The 25,665-nt window shown below is 40.4% G+C and overlaps 1 protein-coding gene, 1 non-coding gene and 1 pseudogene across 2 annotated transcripts; all 3 read right to left on the bottom strand.

The window, feature by feature from the left end:
- Nucleotides 1-6,537: 6,537 nt before the first annotated feature.
- LOC119742968 (intraflagellar transport protein 56-like) lies at nucleotides 6,538-10,229 on the bottom strand. The gene is made up of 4 exons (XM_038219257.1): nucleotides 10,022-10,229; nucleotides 8,946-9,052; nucleotides 8,106-8,230; nucleotides 6,538-7,211 (listed from the first exon to the last, which is right to left on the bottom strand). Exons 1-4 carry the CDS (start codon nucleotides 10,080-10,082, stop codon nucleotides 7,133-7,135), a joined length of 372 nt encoding a protein of 123 aa, XP_038075185.1. The 5' UTR covers nucleotides 10,083-10,229; the 3' UTR covers nucleotides 6,538-7,132.
- Nucleotides 10,230-11,869: 1,640 nt separating this feature from the next.
- LOC119742967 lies at nucleotides 11,870-25,665 on the bottom strand (annotated as a pseudogene).
- On the bottom strand, nucleotides 12,237-12,310 carry Trnaa-ggc. The gene has a single exon. It is a non-coding gene; the product is annotated as a tRNA-Ala (tRNA).

Here is a 25,665-nt window from a genome sequence, read left to right as displayed (position 1 = left end):
AGACAAAATATTGTTTTTCTCTCCCTCAACAGTGTCTGGTGTCAACGCAGAGAAAAACTTGGAGATAGGATGCAGTCCCAGTCCAAACATACTATTTTTCTCACTTTTTGCTCGAAAACGATAGTCCTGGTCGACAAACTCTCTCAAAAATTGAGTAATGCATTAAATTGAACGGTGGTCAGGTGATTTATCATCAAAAATAGACAAACTAGACAGAAGATTTAGACAAAATATATTTGTTCTCTACCTCAACAGTGTCTTGTGTCAACGCAGAGAAAAACGTGGCGATAGGATGCAGTCCCAGTCCAAACATACTATTTTTCTCACTTTTAGCTCGAAAACGATAGTTCTTGACGGCAAACTCTCTAAAAAATTGAGTAATGCATTAAATTGAACAGTGGCCAGGTGATTTATCCTGACAAATAGACACACTAGACAGAAGATTTAGACACAATATTGTTTTTCTCTCCCTCAACAGTTTCTGGTGTCAACGCAGAGAAAAACTTGGAGATAGGATGCAGTCCCAGTCCAAACATACTATTTTCCTCACTTTTAGCTCGAAAACGATAGTCCCTGACGACAAACTATCTCAAAAATTAAGTAATGCATTAAATTGAACGGTGGCCAGGTGATTTGTCCTGAAAAAAAAGACAAACTAGACAGACGATTTAGACAAAATATTGTTGTTCTCTTCCTCAACAGTGTCTTGTATCAACACGGAGAAAAACTTGGCGATAGGATGCAGTCCCAGTCCAAACATACTATTTTTCTCACTTTTTGCTCGAAAACGATAGTCCTGGTCGACAAACTCTCTCAAAAATTGAGTAATGCATTAAATTGAACGAATGTCAGGTGATTTATCATGAAAAATAGACAAATTAGACAGAAGATTTAAACAAAATATTGTTTTTCTCTCCCTCAACAGTGTCTTGTGTCAACGCAGAGAAAAACTTGGAGATAGGATGCAGTCCCAGTCCAAACATACTATTTTCCTCACTTTTTGCTCGAAAACGATAGTCCTGGTCGACAAACTCTCTTAAAAATTGAGTAATGCATTAAATTGAACGGTGGTCAGGTGATTTATCATCAAAAATAGACAAACTAGACAGAAGATTTAGACAAAATATTTTTGTTCTCTACCTCAACAGTGTCTTGTGTCAACGCAGAGAAAAACGTGGCGATAGGATGCAGTCCCAGTCCAAACATACTATTTTCCTCACTTTTAGCTCGAAAACGATAGTCCTGGTCGACAAACTCTCTCAAAAATTGAGTAATGCATTAAATTGAACAGTGGCCAGGTGATTTATCCTGACAAATAGACACACTAGACAGAAGATTTAGACAACATATTGTTTTTCTCTCCCTCAACAGTTTCTGGTGTCAACGCAGAGAAAAATTTGGAGATAGGATGCAGTCCCAGTCCAAACATACTATTTTTCTCACTTTTTGCTCGAAAACGATAGTCCTGGTCGACAAACTCTCTCAAAAATTGAATAATGCATTAAATTGAACGGTGGTCAGGTGATTTATCATCAAAAATAGACAAACTAGACAGAAGATTTAGACAAATATTGTTGTTCTCTTCCTCAACAGTGTCTTGTGTCAACGCAGAGAAAAACTTGGCGATAGGATGCAGTCCCAGTCCAAACATACTATTTTCCTCACTTTTAGCTCGAAAACGATAGTCCTGGTCGACAAACTCTCTCAAAAATTGAATAATGCATTGAATTGAACAGTGGCCAGGTGATTTACCATGACAAATATACAAACTAGACAGAAGATTTAGACAAAATATACTTGTTCTCTTCCTCAACAGTGTCTTGTGTCAACGCAGAGAAAAACGTGGCGATAGGATGCAGTCCCAGTCCAAACATACTATTTTCCTCACTTTTTGACCGAAAACGATAGTTCTTGACGACAAACTATCTCAAAAATTAAGTAACGCATTAAATTGAACGGTGGTCAGGTGATTTATCCTGAAAAATAGACAAACTAGACAGAAGATTTAGACAAAATATTGTTTTTCTCTCCCTTAACAGTGTCTTGTGTCAACGCAGAGAAAAACTTGGAGATAGGATGCAGTCCCAGTCCAAACATACTATTTTTCTCACTTTTTGCTCGAAAACGATAGTCCTGGCCGACAAACTATCTCAAAAATTAAGTAACGCATTAAATTGAACGGTGGCCAGGTGATTTATCATGAAAAATAGACAAATTAGGCCTATATCATTGGTTTTTAAAACTGTACGCTTGCAGTACTGACATGCGTGAAATGTTTTGGTTAAATATGTTTTATTTTGTGTAATGCTCTGCAACTAGTTCGAGAATAATACCATAGTCAGTGATAACTCTGTGTTAAGTTTCATATAAACTGTTAAACGAAGTTGAAAAATCTAAATTTCAAATGCTTTTCAGGAAACACTGTGTTATTTCCAAACTTGTCTCTCCTGGAGGAATATTCATAAAAAAAGAATATTTATATTTTTAATTATATTTGATTCTGAAAACAACAGTTCAATTTTTCTAACATAAGTTCAGTCAATTTATGTCTCGGGAATGTAAAAAAAAAAAAAGGGAAGAAAATTAAGTAACAATAAAATAATGGTGGGACTCGAACCTGAGTCGCCTTATCGGGAGTCATATGCCAGTCCACAAGACGAGTCCACGAGCTCAATGCTCGACTAGTTCTGCTTAAATATAATTGTAAGATAGGCTTATCGTGGCTTTTCACATTGCGCCCATGCACGCTTAGACGTAAAACACAGTCTGACGATGTAAAACATTCGTTTGATTTTGGGTGTAGCTGTTCAAGTTGATCTAAATTTATTTGGAAAAGGGTGTAGGGTGTCAACTGAACTAAGCTCCTGAAATTCAATGAAATAAAACTCGTACAATCTTTGGTTTCAGTACGAAACACACGTGTTCAACGGATGCAGAGAAGCCCATTTCTTTTGTTAAATTCCTTTGTTGAATCTGGCGTTAACAATAAAATGTTTCCATTGAAGGGAAAGGATTAAACGCCGCGATCTTTTTTCACGCTTGAGTGCATCTGAATGGGGAATATTGAAGCGGAAAATCACGAATTACAGCACTTAGGCAGCATTTTATCCTACATAATGATACTTTTTGAAGAGGAAATTGCATACTGAACACAACTATAGTTTCCAAATTCAAAAATTCGCCGTATTTAAAGAGTCGAGGTAATTTTTTAGGAAAAATTTCACCAAAACTTTCCTCATCTTAACGTAGGCGGCGCTATATATATTCATTCCCGCACGTGCACCGTATCCAGAGTTGGCTAGCGCATTAGCGTGTGTGTGTATGGCATTGCAAGGGGATGGGGGCGGGGCTGGCTTCCTTTTTTGAATACATATACAGTTTATAGCCCTTTTATTTAAAAAACATTTCTCCACTTACGACTTCAAGTTTAATAAATATATTTCGCTTGTTCCCCCCCCCCCATCTCACACGACAAAAAAAATCCCGCCTCCCTCTTGCTCATGTGTATACCGGAGCCCTTTAATTAATATCCTGATACGCGTCACTTTTGTTCCATTAAAGTTGACTTTTATTCGGATTGCATTTTTTCACTGACCTTAATTATGTATTATTTTAGTTTTAGACCTATTCAACTTTTATTCGTGAAATAAATTGAAATTGTGATGCTAAAATGAGATTGGGTAAACAGGTGATACACAGATCGGGCGGCGGCTATCGCGCGCACTGAGAAGGAAATATATATATAGCGCCGCCTACGTTAGGATGAGGAAAGTTTTGGTGAAATTGTTCCAAAAAAATTTCCTGGACTTTTTAAATACCGCGAATTTTTGAATTTTGAAACTATAGATGTATTCAGTATGCAATTTCCTCTTCAAAAAGTATCATTATGTGGGATAAAATGCTGCCTAAGTGCTGTAAATCGTGATTTTCCGCTTCAATATTCCCCATTCAGATGCACTCAAGCGTGAAAAAAGATCGCGGCGTTTAATCCTTTTCCCTCAATGGAAACATTTTATTGTTAACGCCAGATTCAACAAAGGAATTTAACAAAAGAAATAGGCTTCTCTGCATCCGTTGAACACGTGTGTTTCGTACTGAAACCAAAGATTGTACGAGTTTTATTTCATTGAATTTCAGGAGTTTAGTTCAGTTGACACCCTTTACCATTTTCCAATTACATTTAGATCAATTAGAACAGCTACACCCAAAATCAAACGAATGTTTTACATCGTCAGACTGTTTTTTTACGTCTAAGCGTGCATGGGCGTCAACGTGAAAAGCCACGATAAGCCTATCTTACAATTGTAATTAAGCAGAACTAGTATAACATTTGAGTGCCTTAATGGTCTTGTGGACCGGCGTAGGACTCTCAATCAGGCGACTCAGGTTCGAGTCCCACCATAATTATATTATTTTTTTTCTTACCTTCCCAACTTTTTATAGCTCCATGCCCAAACATAAATCTACTGAACTTATCTTTTAAATAAACTGAAGTTTTGTTTTCAGAATCCCAAACAAACTTCCAAGAAAACAAACAAAACAATAACAAACAGGTATTTTTTTTTCACTTTCATTTATTGTGTTGATTTAATATCCCTTTATTCAAAGAACTATGCACAGCATTCCAACAATATTTTAAGTACACATTTACTTTTAAAATTGACCTACACAATATTTACACTGCAAGAAAATATTTATCGGACTTAAGGGCATGTACAACATTTGCTTTCGCTGCAATTTTCAGAAATAAATGGATTTGGAGGATTAGTATGTTTTAGCAAATATTGTTAAAATGACTTTTTTCACGTTTGGGCTTGTAGAAGCTGGAAAAGCCAAGAAAACCAGTCATGTATTTGCAGTCTGGTGACCCCACTTATAAGGTAAAACGGAGCAATTAATAGACTTTGGGGAATCAAAAGGTCAGAGAATCAGTCTAGCAGACTTATACCTCTTCACGGGTGTGTAATCAATTGCAAAGAAAATGCGGAATAACTAATTATAAAAAAATTGGGAGCAATTTTTGAAAAATAGCCAGTTTTCTCCAATGCTGGTCGGCTGACCAGCGTTGGAAAAGTAACATTTTTCTTAAAAATGTCAGCACATCAGGAGCCACAATTTTACAGGATGCTTTAGACTTTCATTCCCCAACAATCCAGTAAGGTATTTCGTGATAATTTGATCATTTCGTTTTGTGATGTTTGCAAATGTTGTATCTTCCCTTTAAAGAAAGGCAGTAAACATTTAATGTTTTTACAGATGAAATAAAGAAATGAAGTCAGAATATCACACAATATTGGCAAAGAATGTTGCAACCTGACGCCACTTCAGCGGCGTTAAGTATGGAGCGTCAAGAAAATGTTCTCTTAAGTATTTCTCAGTCCCAGATTCATGTCTATTATCATCATTTTTGCAATGAATGACTTCATTGACACGATATGAAGAAAAAGCAGCATCAGGTTACAACATTCTTTCCCAATATTGTACATGAAAAAAATATAGTATTTACAATGTGATAGATTGCCTTTGAGAAAGATTCTGTTGGATTGAAATTTCTGAAACTGACATGGGACATGGATGACAAGATTGACTTTCAAGGATTTGTGTGGACTCGGGACTTGAATACAATCTGGGCCCAATTTTATGGCGTTGCTTAACAGTTACCAGAAAAGCTGTGCTCATTACTACAGCAGAACATTGTACCATCCTTATTAAGCACTCATGGCGTGGATGTGCTAACGGTTCAGCACGCATTGAGATCTACATGTACATTGTCACGTCAAAAGCTAAGCAAATTGTTCCTCTGAGGTATTTTAGCATGCCTTTTGCTGTGTTTACTGCTTACGGTAAGTTACATTGTTCCTCTGAGGTATTAGCGTGCCTTTTGCTGTGTTTACTGCTTACGATCTCCATAATATAGACAGAGAGGCTCTGCTGGCAGAAATTGTGTGCTTAGCAGCGCTATGAAATTGGGCCCTGTTCAAATCACTTATTTTCAATTTGTTTCATGCCTTCTGGACCTTACACCCAAATTGCTTGACAAACGTGCTCTGAAAACTTGTACATGTATATTTATATAAATATAAACCATTATTTAGTATAATTACATTACATACAGATGACTACCCCCTCCTTGAATAACCATTCCTGGCCCATTCTCATGCCGTTGGGTTGTCTCTAAACAGGCCCAAGAAACTCCAAGAAAACAAACTTGCAGAGTTGTCCTACATGTAAGCAACATTTGTGACGTGAACATTCACAATTATGATGAATATTTCAATGCTGCCTGACTGACTGTCCGACTGAGTCACTGAGTATCAACTGATCGAGTCAGTCACTATTATCACTGACTGACCGAGTCACTGACCGAATCACTGACTGCGGGATGAGACACTGACCGAGTCACCGGGTCACTGCATGACTGAGTCACTGAGTCGCTCAATGAGGCACTGACCGAGTCACTGACTAAATCACTGACTGTGGGATGAGACACTGACCGAGTCACCGAGTCACTGCATGACTGAGTCACTGAGTCACTCAATGAGGTACTGACCGAGTCACTGACCGAATCACTGACTGCGGGATGAGACACTGACCGAGTCACCGAGTCACTGCATGACTGAGTCACTGAGTCGCTCAATGAGGCACTGACGGAGTCACTGACCAAGTCACTGAGTTGATGACAGCCACCACGTTGCTCAATGAGTCACTGAGTGATTCACTAACCAAGACATTGACCGAATCACTGACGAGTCACTGACGAGTCACTGACCGAGTCACTGACCGAGTCACTGACTGAATCTGACTGAATCACTGAGTCGCTGATCGAGTCACTGAGTTGTTGACTGAGTCACTGACCGAGTCACACAGTCCAGCTTAACCAGGCAAGCCTACTTTGTTTATGCCATGAGAGACTTAAGCCTCTCTCCAGAACTGTTGTTTTCTCCTGCATAACCATCTTGCCAAAGCTAAATAGAGAAATATTTCAAGGCAAATTTCCCAATGTGAAGAACAAATACTTTGGAAAATCCCTTTGCGAAGCAGGACATTTGGGATGTACAAATCTAAACAATCTCAAGACTAGGATAGGGACCACCTCAGGAAACTGGTACCCTGTTGTCCTTGGCCCACTTCTTCATGACACGGATGATGTATTCCACCTGCGGGTTACCGGTGTTGCGCAAGATTTGGAGGATGTCTCGCAGAGTGTTTCTCTGTAGAGGAAAAAAAATGACAAAAATCTAGTGGCTTGAACTTCACTGGGTTTTGTGCACATAAAAATGAAAGCTATTAACAAGATGGACTTTGCGTCGGGATGATGCATTTCAATATTAAGATTTGCCCTTCTTCGACGTATAAACACTGTATACTTAGTGTGTTACCTCCCGAGTGAAAGTTGGAGAAAAAAATCACTCCGGTGGGATTTGAACCCATGACTCGACCACCGAGTTTACGAGATTGGTGGTCCAGTGGTAAGATGTCTGCACTAGAAAGCAGGAGGTCATGGGTTCGAGTCCCAACCGAGTGATTTTTTTCCAACTTTCACTCGGGAGGTAACGCACTGAGTAAACAGTGTTTATAAGTCGGTGAAGTGCAAAACCTAATAGTGAAAATGAAAGCTGTTTATAGAATTTAGGGGAAAAAAGGAAAAATCCATAAAGATCAATGAATTTGAACTAGAGGGCTAAGAAGTTGAAAAGTATTCATGAAAATTTGTAATAAAAAGCCGTATCCTCTCTGAGTGATCCCCGTTTTATATTTGCCAGGTCTGTATCGTGGCTTTGGGCGTGATCCCTGGCTGCATGGCATATGCGGGTTGAGGGCTTCTGACTAGCGCACCTTTGACAGAGACATTGACAATGGGAACCTCCAACATTGGGCTGGATAGCTCAGTTGGTAGAGCACCGGAGTGATATACTAATTGAGATGTAATTGGTCAGTGCGCACTGTTTGATTGATGTACTGTGGTCACCTGACTGTCACCTGACCAAAGGTTGAGATCTGATTAGTCAGTGTGCACCGTTTGATTGATGTACTGTAGTCACCTGACCAGAATTTGAGATCTAATTGGTCAGTGTGCACTGCTGATTGACAGAGATGACACCCACCTTGGTTCATGACCAGCAATGATCTGCTGGAATACGCCCACGCACGCCCCTCGCTTGCCTTCCCAGTATTCAGGATTGGGGTCCAATCTTTCCAGGACATCGAAAGCATAGTAGAACTGGCCCATCTACCGACAGAAAAGTTGGAATATGAAAATTGAGAGGAGACCTTGACAATTACAATTTGAGGTCGAGCAAAAAACCCAGAAGTTTGAATGAAAAGCCTGAATTTTTCGATCATATCCCACCGTGTTGAAATTGTCCAAAAATCAATATTTTAAGCAGTTTGGGATTTTTGGCTATTCTAATATTTTATGATGCCCTCTACATGCTTACCAAAGTTGGGACACAAAAGTGCATCCTTCATTATTCAAGCTAATGACACAAAGTGGTAAATGTGCAACGAGTCATTTTTCTCTTTTTTTGACAGGGATTCGTATTCTCGTTGATTTTACATGTGGGAAACAATGTTGCAACCTGACGCCACTTTTGTCTTCACACATCATCTCAATAAAGATCAGTCATTGCAAAAATGTTTCACAAACATGAATCTGGGACTGAGAAACACTTCCAATTTGGTTCAGAAATACTTGGAAAGTTTTCTTGACTCTCCATAGACTTTGTACACAACCGCTGAAGTAGCATCTGGATACTGCATTCTTTTCTACACATGCGTTATATTTGGATTTATGTCTCCTCTACCATTTGCGTTTGGATGAAGTGACAAATCTGTTTTGTGAAATTGGCTGCACGTTGAGATTGAGTGACTGGATGCTAATTTGGGGCTAATGCCAAAATCTTGACCAAACATACAACGGACAAAAATAGGGGATGATGTTTTACCTTGTAGCCGTCGTTGGCAATGAGCTGCAGCAGGCTGAACGATTCGCCAGACGTCTCCATCTTAAGGTACAACTCCCAGGCTAGTCTGGCCTTACGATTCATGATGTCTGAACAACAAAAACAACACAAAGAAAGGTTATAAATACATAGGATACTGCTGTAAGAAAACACATTGGGGTTCACAAAAGATGGTTCGGTTCAGTGGATGCTCATTTCAGCAATTTTCGGCCAGCAATGCTCAGTGTAACTGTGTACAATATTTGGGAGCCAAGAGGGATGTTCAATGTAGCAAATTTCTGTAGTACAATCTGCTTGAAATGTGATAGAACAAATCCAACATGGCAAATATAGGATTAAGATGTGACGTTTACACGTATGAAACAAAAAAACTTTTTACTCCGTTTACTAATTTTTCAAAACATTTAAACAAAACCCGAATTATATAAAAGGGATCTCCGTTCACCCGATCTTCCTTTGAGACAACCACACATATATGTAGCACAAATAATTAACGTTGTTTTCAAACCTACTTAATTTACAAAACCTTAGAAGCACCTCATAATTGATTACATTTGGGGAACAGGCAGAACATGTTTACTTTATCAACGACTGCCCGCTATTTACTATGTCAACCATTGTTGATTTATCATGTCAATCACGCCGCTCTGCAGATCAGACAAAATGGGTATGCAAAAACCACTGTCAATGGCTAAATGTTTAAAACAGTTCGTAAAATATTTGCTCAAGGTTTACAAAATAAAACGCCAAGTCACATCCTTAATATATGATCAGGGCAAGTGCATGCTGGTTATGTCATTGTTAGAGACACGTCAGTCTACCTCACACATGGGCAACATGTGCATCTCCCTAATGCCACTCTGGATTTTCCAGCAGTACATGAAATGCATGCACGCGACGTGTCGTGACTTTAGTTGGACATTTGCTTGTGCAGTCACAGTTGTGAGTGCATGGTCAATACATTATGAGTTGAGGCTTAACAGGTAGATTCATTCCCATAATTAGCAACTTTGAAGTTGGAAGAAGAAACGTCATTAACAACTGACGGTAATACTCACAGCATCTTGCCAACCAGAGACATGTGTAGTCATTCTTGATCTTCTCACTCTGAATGAGCATATAAATCTGGAAAACAAGAGAAACGATTACCCCACTCCAATTAATTCATGGTAAAACCAAGTGTTCCCCACCAAAACAGTGGTCTAGGAGGCACAGAAAGATCCCCATCCGGGTTTTAGACTTGTTTTTTTTTATGCCTATTCGCCCTGAACAAGGCTACAAGCCACTCCAGATATACAGGGCTACACGTCGGCGCAAAGCAGCTAAATCAACCACACCATCTCTGCCCTCACAGGTACCCACTTGTAAGCCATCAGTGTGGGGGTTTGGTCAGTATCAAATGAGGGGAATAATGCTCATTGTGATGTTTGGCAAGGTATGCACCCCTCTAGTCAAAAAATATGCGACAGCATTGCAGCGGTGGCAGCTTTTTGGGTGCTGTCCCTTGTTTTCTTTTTTAAAATGGAGGCCAAAACATGCTTGTAATTACCACATATAATTTATTTGGTTCAAGCATATTGACGTACAGCCATTTTGAATGAAAACACAAATCAAAAGTGATAACACCCAAAAAACTGCCACCACTCACACTGCAAAGCTATCACACATTCTCCAACTCTAGATATGCCTTTCAAAAAATCGCTATGAGCATTGCTCTTTTCAATCGTCTGGTACCGGTGGCCCATTTTTTGGACCAAAGCTGATAGCCTATTACTCCTGGGTGGGAGAGAAGCAATTAGTGACAAGGTGCCTTGCCCAAGGGCACACCCACCATGACCCCAGGCTGGACTCAAACCCACAACCTGCAGCTTTACCCGCAGACCACCAATCCAACGCCCTTGAAGGGCCTCTTGAAGCAGGACAGATCATAGGTTGGAGGGAAATAAGCACCAAGCAAAGAATTCCAAGGAGATGCAGCACGTGGGAAAAAAAGCTATTGCAATATATCTTTTTGTTCTACATCTAGGTATACGGCAACAGTAGATGGATGGGAACAGACAGAAAGTCAAGCTTCTCTCTCAAACAGGGCCGACCATCGGTGGAAATTGATACAAAATCCCACTTTTCTTGAAAATGACAGCACACCAGGTGCTGTGATTTCACAGGATGCTTGAGACTATTATTCACTAACAGTCAAGATATTTCATAATAACTTGGCAGTTTTGGTTTTTGATGTTTGCAAATGAAAGGCGCCATGACTAGTTCCTGATTGGTCGATCCATGGCAACAATGTGGTATTATTAGTTATCCCGCGAGTGCGAGTGGAACACGGAATAATGCAGTGTGTCTGTGTCCCACATTCGGCTGAGTGGTATGTGGGACACAGACGCACTGCATTTTTTGTGTTCCACAAACGTGAGCGCGATAACAAATTCATCTTTAAGCAAACTTGAGGCACAGTAAGATGAAACACACATGCCGCTGTTCATGTTCGTATGGAATGGAGCGCGCATCTTAGAATAGTGCAATATGCGGAGTGCAGTATGGACTGTGGCCGTGCTACATTGTTATATGTAGCACGGCTTGTTGCCATGGATTCACCAATCAGGATCGAGGATTCAAGTTTATATGAAGATAATATCTCATATACCATGGTCCATATCACACTCTGCCTATCATACGGACCCAACCATCGCTGAGAACAGACAGTTATCTAAAATACTACATCTGTTAAACAGCTGTGAGTTGGCTGTTGACTTCATGCATATGCTCGGGTACACTACATATATCTGTGCATTACTTTCCCCTGACAGAGCTGGCACTCAGGCACACCCTGTGACCTATGGATTCTATGCATGACAGATTCTACAAACTGCACTTTGAGGGATGAAAAAGAACAGCTTTTTTTCGTGTTTTTTCAGCATGGAGACACAATACATTGAACAGCTCAGTGGAACGACGTCAGCTATAAATTATTAGCCCTTAAATTTGGTCCAGTTCATGAAATGATGGCAAATGATCCTATATGCCTTGAACTCAGCTTACTTTCCCGGCTGGTCCTATCTGATTTTGGCGAGCACTGTGGCTTGTCTGTCGGTGTTCTGGAAGATGGCCCGGATCAGGCTCTTCACGTCACTGGCGCTGAACACCATAGCAAGTGGTCCCTGGAATGACGGAGAGAATCACAGTCTCAAATGTTTAAAGAGCAACTAGACAAGAAGAGGAGTTCCCAACATAAACAATGTTTTTAATTTTAAAGTTGAGCAAAGAAATTGACTGGAGCAGGGGTTGAACCTGTGACCTTCGGATTGCCATTCCGGTGCTCTTACCAACTGAGCTATCCAGCCCAATGTTGGTGATTTGTAAATGTCTTTGTTCAAGGGGTGCTAGTCAGAAGCCATAATCCCATATATGCCATGTAGCCAGGGATCACGCCCTAAGTCACGATGCTAGCAACGTTAGCAATGCTGCAAACCTACAAATACCAAACGGGGATCACTCAGACAAGAAACAACTTTTTTTATTACAAATGGGTAATTGCCAGCATAGGGCTAGATAGTTCAGTTGATCGAGCACTGGAACGACAATCCGGAGGTCATTGGTCCAAACCCCACTCCAGTCAATTTCTTTGTTCAACCTGAAAGAATTTTCCAGCTTATAATTTGAATCTGATTTGTGTTGTATCTCACCTTGCCCTCCGCCCACCTGTCAACAATATCTTGCATGCTGGCGTCTAGCATAAACAGCATCTCGCTGAATGACATCCACTGATCAACGGTACTCTGCACCAAAACTGGTTCCTACGCATCAATCCAAATACGAACAGTCAACCTCCTTTACAATAAGGAATACACTTCTACATGGGCGTCGCCAGGATTTTTCTAGAGGGGGGCAAATTTTTTTTGCCCCAAAATGCTTGTATTTCTCAACACATTCTCAATTTATCAGTTTTAGAAGGGGGCAGGGACATTTTGCCCCCCCCCCAACTCATTAAATTTACACAACACTTTGTCTTCGCGCCTCTTTTTTTTTCTTTTTTCTTTTTTCTTCTTTTTTTGGGCTTTTCCGGGGGGGGGGGGGGCAAGTGCCCCCCCTTGCCCCCCCCCCCTCGCGACGCCCATGCACTTCTAGTTGTTTGAAAAGTGGATTTGTGGGCAATTTATGAGCAAATGAAGCATAAGGCCCAAAAAAAAAAGTCTCCGGTTTCTGGTATGCGCGCGCGTCGCCGTAGCCATGCGCGTCGGCAAAATGAAAAAGTTTTTTTTTCAATGAAAGATGATGTCTCAAAACCGCCAAACTCACTGGTTTGACTGGAATTCTGCTGCTGCGCAATTTCAACGTGTTTTTAGATGGGGTTATGATCGAAAATAAGCTTTATGTGGCCTCTCTGGACTCCCATATATTTGCACTAAGTTTAGTCGGGCACCATTTGCAGTCATCAGCCGACATTTGAAGCACATTTGAAGCCAAAAAGTCGGTTAAAAAAAAAAAAAAGCCGCGTCGCCGCACCACTTTTTGGGCAAGCTCCATACCAGAAACCGGAGACTTTTTTTTTTTGGCCTAATCTTGAATTGGTAATCACGTATCGTTCAAGCAATGCATTATCGGTCGTGTCCATCCTCTGCAACAATATATACAGAGATCATACACTTTTCTAAGCTATGGAGTGGTCTGCTACACACCTAACAAAAACCACAGTGATTCATTTTTTTAATGTGAAATAATGCACCTCTCAACGGTAATATGTTGTTTGCATTCAACAGAATGTGCTTGTTAAAAACAAACAACCAACATTTGTGTTTATGTTTGGTATGCACAAAATTCTGCAACAACAAACAAATTAGATTCAGGAATTGCTTTCTTACCTCAACTTCTCCTGGTTTGATCAAGTGTGGAATTCTGTCTTGCAGTCCCGAGAGTAACGAATATAACTGCTGCGCATCATCAGCTGAGATGTCCTGTCAAGTTGAGCAACAACAAAAATGTTCTAACCAATTAGTGGCGGTATTCCACAAGGATATCACAGACGAAACAAGTGTGAGTGCACAATAAGCTCTGGTCACCTTGCATGAAATGATTGTGCATAAAAACAAGCCCGGGCAGCCGTCTCACGTGAACATCACAAGCTGAAAATTGACCGAAATAAGCCCCCTAAGTTTCCCATCAAAATAGCGGGCTACACACTACATGACTACATTATTAAGCATTATCTTGCCTCCATTTACAAAATTTTCATGAACAACTTTACAAAATGTTACAAACAATTTTTGTTAACTATATCACTGTTTTTGTTTGCGAAAATGTTGTAGTTACATTATATTGGAAACTTAGGGAGCTAGCTTTTTTGCTCAATTTTCCGAGGACAGACATATGCAAAATAGATGCGCATACGCATCGATCGAGACAAACCTCATTTTCCGATAACTTTCGTCTAGAGTGCATTTACTGACAACGGCATGGCATTTTGTCAATTTTTGGTCAAAGATTTTTGGTCAATTTTTGGGGACAGACAGACAGACTGACCAACTGACCACCAAGTGACATGTAGAAGCTCCTGCCACAGCTTAACAATAGTCCCTAAGACATGCTGAGTTAGGAATTTGTTGGCAGCCTATGCACTCCATGCACAAGTACCACCTCCACACTTTCAAAAGGAGAGTTCAGGGAGACCACTGGGAGGGACAATCTAATGCATTGCCAACGGCGCCTGACGCCCATGCCAAGACGCCTGAGGTTTGCACAGAATTCAATCAGTTGTGTGTTCTTTACGACATACGTGCATGAAACAGTCAAACACTTTAGGGATCTTCTCACCTCAAGTGACGAGACTTTCTCCACGATGTGCATGAGTACCATGTTGATGAGTGTAGACACGGCCTTGGTGAAGATGTTACTGGGGAGGATGTCGGTTCAGACTCGCTGGAGGTGACCCAACTGATGGACAACCAGCATTGGGATAAAGACAGGGATGAGATTGCCTCTGAAAGATGCATTCCTTTCGAGACCGGTAATGTCTTTCTCTCAGATTCAAAAGGTCTGATTTCAGACAAAATCGCACCTGTTAAAGGCTTAATATACAACATTTGCTTTGGCTGTAATTTTCAGAAATGCAAAATGGAGGATTTCTTTAAAATTATTGCGGAACGTACTTGTTTAATGGCCCTCTCACACACCAAGAAGTTGTCGTCAGTCGCTACTTGGTCAAAGCCCTCAGCACCAGACAGACTCTCCACTAATTGATCTCGCTGAATTCTCTGCAACATAGAAGCAGTAACAATAACACAATGAGGAAGGTTATTTTGCTTGAATGTGCACATTTGACATCACATAACATTCAAAGCCAAATTCGCTGCAGATGACTTGATCTGCAACTCCTGCGATCTGCAGCAAGAATACCTGCTGTGATGTCAAAACTTAGGATTGGCAAATCCAAGAAAGATACACTGGCCTTAACCCTAACCCTCCAGGGTATTCAGGCTAGAAACCCTGCTAAATGCAGCAATGTGTAACACTTGTCAAAATGACATGTCTGCTCTTTCAGCAAGATCTATCAGGTCAAAAATCTCCAGTCAAAACTGCCTCCGAGTCTGTGGTCACTGAATGCAGCAGGATACAACTGTGGCATTTTTCAATGAGACTAGCTTGGATTGTTTTAGAATTGGCCGTCTATGCAATGGTGTTGGTGGCTCAGTGCAGCAAGGTCCCACAGAGGATTACACCTGATGTACAGTGTTAGGGTTAACAAGCGGCTAAGTTCTACATCAATAATTAAACAAGCTCGATCGGATCTTGGAGGCTGCGGGCCAACAAATGCATGTGCAACTTATTTTGACGTTTTACCCCATAGCTGTAGGTCAGATGAAGAGGACACCAGGGACATGTTTTAATGTTTGACCCACAACCAACATGTTGACAGTGCTACTTTTGTCATTTGAGCTTATTTGGAATTCGACAATATCTTAACCTTGACCCCATGATGACCTTTAACCCCAGTTTGGTCATGTGACATGGTGGGGCTGGGCTACTGATATTTTTGACAAAGTTGGGTTAAAATCTGTCAAAGTATGTAGGAGCAACAGACAATGTCAACATTTGTTACTAACCAACTAACGAACGGACTCAAGGGCGGATCCAGGGGGCCAAAGGGGGCCATGCCCCCCCCCCAAAACGAAACCAATTTCTTTTTTTTTATGTGACATCACAATAAAGGCAGGCAATGAGTACACCACCATCTTTTCCTCAAAAAACATTGGTCAAAGTGGTCAGAAATTGCCTCAGATCGCACCACAGAGCATCTAGAATCCAAAAAAATTTTGACCCACTTTTTTGGGGCACCAAAATTTTTTTTGGCCCCCCCAAAAAAATTGTGTTCTGGATCCGCCCTTGAACGGACTAACGGAGAGACATGATGATTTGTTGAGCTGCTAGCCGCTGCTAAAAACTCAGTGCTGAAGATTAGTCCGACTGAAATATTGGGAGGTACAGTAGAAACCCAACATGTGTTGACTGGGTATAAATGAGAAAAAATAGGCTTCTATTTTTTTTACCATTTGAGCCAAGAAACATTCGGATGCCAGCTTCCTGAAGACAGAGATTAGTTCGACAAACATGGACGTGCCATCACAGAGGGGTGGGGGTAAGGATTGACGATACTGATGGCCCAGCGTCAGCAGGTGATGGGCGATGTACATGCAGTTGTTGAGGTGGAGAGCGCACACCTGGGGTAGCTTTTGCTGTTTCACAAGAAAAATGAGAAAAAATAATGCAGAAGTCAAGATTTCTGTAAAGCAATTGTAAGACAATATCAATATAACTTTGGTTGTTGATTTCATCCTTGCTTTAACAAGTTCAAGTTGAGATTATTTTGACAAGAACGGAACGAAGAGCGGGATATATTTTCACTCAACCTCAAGCCAGGCGGGTTGAAGCCATCACCCTCGGGCAGCACACTCATATTTCCGGCCTCACTCGCTGCAAGCGAGTCGCTGACAGATATTTCCGGCCTTGCTCCCTGTGTGTTTATCTGTCATCTTTGCGTGTAAACATGGCGTCCGGCATGAACTGGTTTAAGGAACATGGGAATATTTGCCTTTGGTGCAATTTTTTTTTTTTGGGGGGGGCTCAATATTGCTCAAAATCGTAAGAAGGGTGCATAACAACTAACTTGTTGACATTTCAGCTCAGTGGTTACTATACATTTTGAGAAAACAGAGAAAATGTTTGCACAATTTTAGGGGTCTCATAACTGGATTTCATTGCTAACACATGAAAAATATGTGCCAGCGGGCACACTTTCTAAAAGCACCTTCACTGATTATTTTCTTCTGAATGATACCAGGCAGAATAGTTTCAATCACAAGTTATTTGGTACCGGTCCTATCTTCACTTTGAGCTAGGATTTTCTCGTTAAATCGATAGGTATGTTTCGGGATAATTGCAAATGTCCCTATGTGCCATTAACAACCCAAGTTAGCAATTCGTCATGTTCGTGCAACAAGGTCGTATCTCCTAAAATGGGCCGTACGAAAAACGCGAGTTTCAGAACGTCAAAAGGTTGTATCTCACTTAAAATAACCCGGATGTAACACACAAAGTCAACGGACGTTGAGATACAACGTTTTTACACTGAGTTTATTCGTGCAAGATACAACTTTTTTGCAGAATGGAGTTACGACCTTATTGCACTGACACGACAAATTCATATTTTGTTAGTGTATTTTAAACACGAGTAGCATTTGCTTTTGCAAAGTTTGGATCTTCATTGGATCAAAAGACAGTTGACAGGTTGAGATTTTCAACCCGGGTTGAGAGGCTCTAGTGTAAAAAGGCCTTTAGTGACTACTCATGTTCACTTCTGACTCATGTTCACATTTTCATGACACAGACTTGGACTCTAATTATTCGTTCATTTGTTGAAAATAAACTGGCCAAATTATTTACAAAAATTAGGCCTACTCGGTGAAAAATTAGTAATGGTACAAAATCTTCCCATAAAATGTGTCAGTTGCCCCACAAAGTGATATATCGTGTGCAGCTGGATGGCACTGCAAACATACAAATAAGACATTATCAAAAATCCTTTACACTCTGTGGGTTAATGTTGAATATATTGCGTACACTGACCTACAAAATGTTCAACACAATTCAATTTGCCTGGACAAAAGGCAAGAGGGTTGTGGGTTTGAATTCAGTCACTGGTCATATGTTGGGCAAGCCACTTCATCCCCACTTGACTCTCTTAAACCAGGAGTACAAATGGGTACCGGCATTTGCTGAGGAGTAACTTAAGATGGACCAGCATCCCATCCAGGGTGAATAGAAATATTCCCGGTCGTTTCATGCAAAGGAAACCATAGATAAATGGTGGCCTGATGGGCCATATTGGCTCACGACAGACTTTAATTTACTATAAACACATCAGATGACATGGGTGGCGCAGTGCGTAAAGCACTTGCCTCTCACCGCTGTGGCCTGGGTTCGATTCCCGGATCGGGTAATATGTGAGTAGAGTTGTTCATTAACTCTCTCCTGTGCCACGAGGGTCATACGACGGCTGCTTGAGGCGCTTGTACATAACATGCCTTCGGCTCAACCACGTTGTAGCCGTGTCCTTCACAATTCAGCTTCTGTTGCGAGTAAGGATGATTAGCTCCCCAAATTAATTAATGAAAATGCAAAGCCAGATGGACACATTTTCCAACTCACCATTGTGGTGTATTACTAGCAGCTTCTTGTAATGTCTGGTAGGCTAGATTAACAAGACACTCTATGCTTTCACTGACTGCACACTCAGGCAGTGCAAAGATACCCTCGCTCACCTGGCACTTGTCCTGAAAGAAGTAAAAAAATTACATTGCAAGTGTCCTCAAGTGAAATTGAATATTTAATACGATAAGTTCATTCAACACATTTCAACAATAAATATTTCAATTAATGTTTTAAACTTGCAAGAACTCTTAAAGGCTGATTAGAATGACAAAATCATATCCAGTTTAGTCTTGAAGCGCACAATTTCCAACAAATTCTAACCTTGGCATCTTGTTTTTGATCTTTGACGTTCTTGTTGTCAACCTTCATTGTACCGACTCTCTTTGTATTGTGCAGCTCTCTCTTCATCAGCTTGCGGGCTTCAACTATCAGCTCTTGACACTTGCAAAAAGGAAATAAACCAAACATAAACAATGTCAGGAATGAAGTCAAATCCATCACAAGTTCAGCCACAAGTAAATCACAAGTCCAGTCACAAGACCAGTCACAAGTCCAGTCACAAGTCCAGTCACAAGTCCAGTCACAAGAGGTTAACATTGATGAAGATTCAAAATATGCAGAATATGGTGGATTGCTGTAGTATTGCATTAAGCAGTAGCATTTGTGTTTAAGTCCACTCTGGGAAAACTTACAAAAAGTTTTCATCATAGGCTTTCGAGAGACTAGAATGTCCTTGTCATGAAGGCAAAAACGCTTTTCACCCCAAAGTTTAGAGCAGTTTATTGATGCATTCCACAATAATTGTGTCACCCTCCAGCACAAAACCAGAGCCAATTTTTGAAAACCAGGATTTTGAGCTTATTGGAAAGGACATTAAATGAACTTTCCAATGATGTATAGAATATGTGAATCGGACAAAATCTGACGGAGCTATTGATTTTTTCAGTTCCCAAATATCATCAACATTCTATGTATTACAGGTTGCATTTCAAAATACGGCCGTACAAATTCCGACTGGTTTGCTGGAGGGTCATATGTGAATGAGACGAACCAAAGATTCAGAAGGGACCAAACAGTCCAACTGTTGCCATTCAAGAAATGTTCCCACAAGATTTTTAAAAATAATAGACATTAAAAAAATATATTGTTTATACCTTTTTGTTAGCAAAATGGACATTGACATCTCTGGCGTAGGTCAGTAGCAGAGAAGCAGTTTCTGCAATAAACCCTGGAAAAGAAAGATCTGTTTAATAAGAAACTTTCACCGACACTTGTTTGATCAGAAACAGAAAGATCTCTTACAATTAAAGGCAGAGTAGATCATGTGAAAGTAAGATTTGAGGCTTTGCATGGTGGAGATGAATGAAAGGTTTACGGAAACACCATGTGGGAATATATTTCTCAAACTAAAGTGAATGGTTCTGGAAAGAACCAGATGTATAAACTCAACGTTCTGGTCAGTGTGCTCTGACCATTCTCTTTAGTTTGAGAAACTTATTCCCACAAGGTGTTTCCGCAAACCTTTCATTCATAAGAACATTTGCAATTTGCTTCATTTGAAACAACAAAAGTGCTCAAAATCTATAGACAGATGCTTTACAACTGACCTGATGAAGTTTTAGCTCTGTGAATGCTGTATATTTTGAGAAAACAATATTCTAGGATCTTCATTTCAATTCAAAAGTTGCCCATTCATATTTTGAATTGCACCCGAAATCAGTATCCGGGACACATTCTCATTCAGCTGATTGCAGCTATGAGATGTCGCGCAACTGAACCTGATGAGTAATAGCAACAACGCGCGAGCGTGTGCGTGTTACAAACCAACTACAAACACAACTACAAACCAACTGGCCTCGTGGTTAAGGGCACTGATTCGTGGTCTGTGGGTAAAGCTGCAGGTCGTGGGTTCGAGTCCTGGCGGGGTCATGGTGCGTGTGCCCTTGAGCAAGGCACTTTGTCACTCATTGCTTCTCTCCACCCAGGAGTAAATGGGTACATGTGAGGGCAGAGATGGTTATTGTGATTGAATTAGCTTCTTTGCGCATAACAGGCAGCATGGAGCTGTATACTCCCCAGGGAGCTGAGATGGTATATGGAATGTTTAATTGGCCCATTGATCAGGGGTAATAATAATGTAAAGCGCTTTGATCTTAGTTAAAAGCGCTATATAAGAACCTGTTATTATTATTATTATTACAAACGGAAATTTCCAAAAATGCGTCACTTGACTCATCTTTGGAAATGACCTTCTTATATTGTTTTCTTCAAAGTGACAGCATGCCAGAAAGAATAATTTCACAGGGAGTTTAGTGCTATTATTATCTTTAAACCAAGTATGCTTTTCAACAATAATTTGGTCAATAAATGTTGTCACAAAATATAGACAAAATCGGGGAAAAGAATAAAAGGAAGAAAAAAAAATTCTTAGGAAAAAAACAAAAGCTGTTTCCAATTTGCTAATGAGATGGTCCCTACCTAGCATAGCCATCAGCGTAGTGTTCTCATCTCTGTTTTTACCCTCTGTCTTGAGGCTAAGTAACGGCCCACTCAGTGCTTTCAGTATTGCCAGTGTGCTCTTGTACACAGCTACGGGATCAGACGCCTCCTCAGAGCTCTTGGGTAGCACCTTGAATCCAACGGTGGTTGACTGCGACTGCAAAGAAGATGTTAGCACGTTCATTCACTAAACGCACAAAAAAAGGTTTTGCTGAGGAGTGCTGTGGCCTCGTGGTCTGGAGCATTGAATTCGTGGTCTTAGGGTAATTCTGCAGGTTATGGGTTCGAGTCCAGCCTGGGGTTGTGGTGCGTGTGCCCTTGGGCAAGGCACTTTGTCACTCATTGCTTCTCTCCACCCAGGAGTAAATGGGTACCTGTGAGGGCAGAGGTGGTTATTGTGATTGATTTTAGCTGCATTGTGCCGAAAAGGCAGCATCGAGCTACACACTCCCCAGGGGGCTGAGAATGTCTTTGAAATGTTTCTTTGGCCCAATTAGCAGGGTAATAATGATGTAGTGCTTTAAAAATACAAGTTGTTATTAGGAACAACAGGTTGTCAGTCAAAATGTCATTGCTTAGACTGTTTCCCTGCTGATTTTTCGCTTCCCAGCTGATTTTTCGCAAACAAAATTTCTAAGCAATCTTTTCTGCTTAAAAGCAGCTCTATGGAATTTGTCCTAGTGCTTAACAAGTTATTCTCTGCTAACAGAGGATGTGTCCATTATAGGGAGATCATGAGCAGTCAGTGCAGCAAGGAGCTTTAATACAAGTTATGCCTACAATTTATGCTGTTATTCACCCAGTATAACTTTTCCATGCCTAAACAAACGTTGTATATTTATGAACTTATAAACTTGCATAATTTGTAATATAATCATTTCTTCTTGTTCTTGTAAAAGAAACCAAAATGCACCTGTAAATTAAGACTTAATGGAGAATGACAGTACCTTTTTAGCTGCGTTAATTGATGGCGCAACATTTGACAATGTCACAACCGGCTTCAGAATATATTCCATCAGTTTCTTTCCTGAAAATGGAAAATTTAGGAATGAAAGGATAAAATGAGCGAATTATGTTTCTAATGTGATGTTATACATTCCTTCCGTCAATGCATTTTTGGTTTATCAAAGCTTGGTTTTGAAAAACGGTCACAAAGAGAGGACAAACATTCAAGAAACTCACCGAAAACTTGCATTTTGTTCTTCAGAATTCCAACCTCGTTCATGGTATTGACAGTAACTGCAGGATTTTCACTATGAACTGGTGAAAAAAAGTGTAAAACAAAATTTACTCCTGGGTGGAGAGAAGCAATGAGTGTCAAAATGTCATGTGCACGACACACGCACCACGACCCCAGGCTGGACTCGAACCCACAACCTACAGAATTACCCGCAGATCCTGAATATGATACTCCAGCCCACATGCCATAGCGTCCCACGTCTTGTTGACCTACCTAGTTTGAGTTGGACTTGGCTGACGTTGGTCAAGGTGACAGGTTCTTTGGCATGGGGTATAGTCCAGACAGTCATGGCAGACCAGGCCTCTCCTAGATGATGCAGCAGTGTCTCTTGGTTCACTCGCAGCTCAGACTAAAACGGGGGAAAAAAAACTCTTATTAGCAATGTCTCTCTCTGGCTGGCAAAATTCAACAACGTCATCCCAACTGACCTGTCACCGTTTGCGAGTTAGCCACGCCCCTTTAGACAACCCCATGGAATATTTGTACACTACGTTTTGTTTGTCTCAGATTTTGCGCATTCCGTGTCTATTCGTATATCTGTAATTGAACAATATTTCACAAGCAGTGTTGACGCGATGTAAATGCGATTCTAACAAAATCAATCCACTTTCTGCATCCTCACTGGCCTGCTACAAGTAAACAGACAACGGATAAGCTCCTTACCCTTAGAGCCTTGACAATTTTCAGCTCACAGTATCCGTCTTCAATGAGAACATCCAAATCAGATTTCTGCAGGGAAAAAAAAAAAATCAAAATATGCAAAGTACAATTCGATTACAGTGGATTCCAAGTTTACAAAAACAACCTGAAATTTGTAATTTTAAAGTAAACTTCGTACAGAAGAGAAGTTTGCATTCCTTTTAGAAGACAAATTTGGAAAATAGGAACCAAGTCTCATCTTAATTTTATTTGGCAATTACTTTCATTTGTCTCTTACCAATTCATTGACAGCATCGGCTGCTTGCAGGAACTCACTGTTCTGGACGAAGCTTTGAAAGTCTGTCAGTAAACTGTTAACCCGTCAAACAAAACGGACGGACAAATCATTAGAATCGTCAGGAAAGTGGGGTTTCTTAATATGAAGAGGATGAAATTATAAGACAAACTTACTTGTCAACAATGATTTCCAACGTCTGTCTTTGATTCCATGATCTAAAATGATTCATCCACAAGGAATCACAGGATAAAAATGTGGTGCTTAAAATGGCGATTATGTAGTGACGGGCCCCTGTTTAGTTTAGGTCAAGTACAGACAGGGTGGGTGAAAAAAAAAAAAAAAAAAATTGCATTATTTTAGTGATGTTCTGCATGTAGCACTTTCAAATTCTAAGATATGAAAGCCCAATTCATAAGTTTTCTTTTAGTACAACAATCATTCAAATCACTCATGTATTTTATGTAATTTTAAACACAACCTTACTTTTAAAAGTCTGTCCACGGATCACCAAAACATATTAAGTGTTCCTTCAGCACAACAAAAACAAATATGACCATATGTTTTATTTTGAACAGTATCTTTTGGTAGAAAATGCAGTTTTTTTACATATTTTTTCAGCTGATGCCATTGAAATCAACTTTTTTGCACACGCACGGTCTGTCGTGTTGGGTTTTGTTGTCTTCATTGTAATTTTACTCCAAAATTTCCATAAATAATCAAAATCTTACCCTCTGTCCATGAGTCATGCTGGTTATAAACATCGCTATAAACTCCAGTTTGTGAGTTCAATAACTTGATTTTCCCTTTTCTTATAGGAACTTTACACTATAATGGCTCAAAGTGCGTCATAAATTTCACCCCTGTCCACCAGGCTGCAAGACCAGTTTTCTGCAACAGCCTAAGATCAGTCCAATATATGATGCGATCGAGCTAAATGAGTCGTTTGTTGACCCTGGTCAATTTTTTTTACAGATTTGAAAAGAGCACAATCTCAGCATTACTGGTGTAAAAACCGCATGCTGGTACCATCTTTAGTTCAAAAGTTATGGAAATCGGAACACCAAGAGATGTGATGTGATGAAGTGGCTCTATTTTGGCCCGAATCTCCAAATGAAAGTTCCCGACAAATGATTCATTTAGCTTGATCGCGTCACATATGGTCTCAACCCTCACAGGCAACCATTTGTACACCTTGAGAAAGACAACTGCGGTAAAGTGTCTTGCCCAAGAACACAAACACCCTGTTCCTGTTAGGGAAACGTTTCTGTCTTGCCATACGGAGTTGATCATTACCTTGCATAGTGACAGTAGCACATCAATGATAGCGTTAGTTTTCTCCAACTGTCTGGTAAGGTCCTGAAGATCACTGGTGGAGCTGTTGAGCTGGGAACTGATGTCTCCCTGAATTCATACCAACAAAAAAAGAAAGATACCAAATTGACTTCTTTTGACAATAAAAAGTAACATCTTAACCAGTTTGCATCAGAGGACGTGATAAGACGCACTGGCTGTTTTTATGCACAGGCAGGGCTGATGGATTTTCTAGGGTTAAAAGGTCAAAATTGCCTCCACTCACCTCTGGGTAACGTTCTGCTTTTGCACACACACAAAAGTCTGTGAAGTCATACAGGCCAGACTGTGTGTTGATCTTGAATTGGCCGTTGTGCATGGCCAATTGTTTGACAATTTACGTTCCAGTGGACACCTCAAAGTATTGAACCATATGAGGTTTCGGCACAAAGTGGGACGCTTGGGTAAAAAGAATCCCTATGCCAAATATCAGGCCAAAATATTTCCATGAAAAAAATGCATCATTTTACCAACTTGCTGTGCTCACATTTGTATGGCCCTTAGCACAGAGATTACTCCAGTGTGTGGCCATAGAATAGGCTAGGTTTTTACCAATGGTGCAATAAGTGATAACCACAGACACCAATGCCTGTCTCATCAGACAGCCCCACATACCTAGTCTAGGGGCTAGACGTTATTATGGTTTGATACGCGATAACCCCCGCAGCGATAACCCCCGCAAGAGGGAGCTCTCACTCACGACCAACCAATATCACCCACCATCAAAACTTTCTACATGCAGTTTACCATTACTTTCATATAGACATGAGGCTAGGATATTTCCAGGCTTTAGTGAAATTCATCCAATTGCCTTTAAATTCTGTTAAACAAAATTACATAAAGACCCTGAGAAATCTTCACCATGGAGAACATCGTGAACTCTTAATAGAGCACAAACTGTATTATCATTATCGAGAGTTGAATGCTTAGAGAGCAAACTCACCACAAATCCAAAATGTCTTGGGAGG

This window comes from Patiria miniata, unplaced genomic scaffold (genome assembly GCF_015706575.1).
Source record: "Patiria miniata isolate m_02_andy unplaced genomic scaffold, ASM1570657v1 HiC_scaffold_6, whole genome shotgun sequence".
NCBI lineage: Eukaryota > Metazoa > Echinodermata > Asteroidea > Valvatida > Asterinidae > Patiria > Patiria miniata.
Note: the sequence above shows the minus strand (reverse complement) of the source record. Positions and strands in the feature narration are given on the sequence as shown.

Bases quoted from the DNA above. Each gene is read 5' to 3' on its own strand.
- LOC119742968 (XM_038219257.1), bottom strand. From the start codon at position 10,082: ATGCTCATTCAGAGTGAGAAGATCAAGAATGACTACACATGTCTCTGG. The intron at 9,053-10,021 runs GTGAGTATTACC...TTTGTTGTTCAG, and splicing joins TCTCTGGTTGGCAAGATGCT to ACATCATGAATCGTAAGGCC. The intron at 8,231-8,945 runs GTAAAACATCAT...TTCTGTCGGTAG, and splicing joins TTGCCAACGACGGCTACAAG to ATGGGCCAGTTCTACTATGC.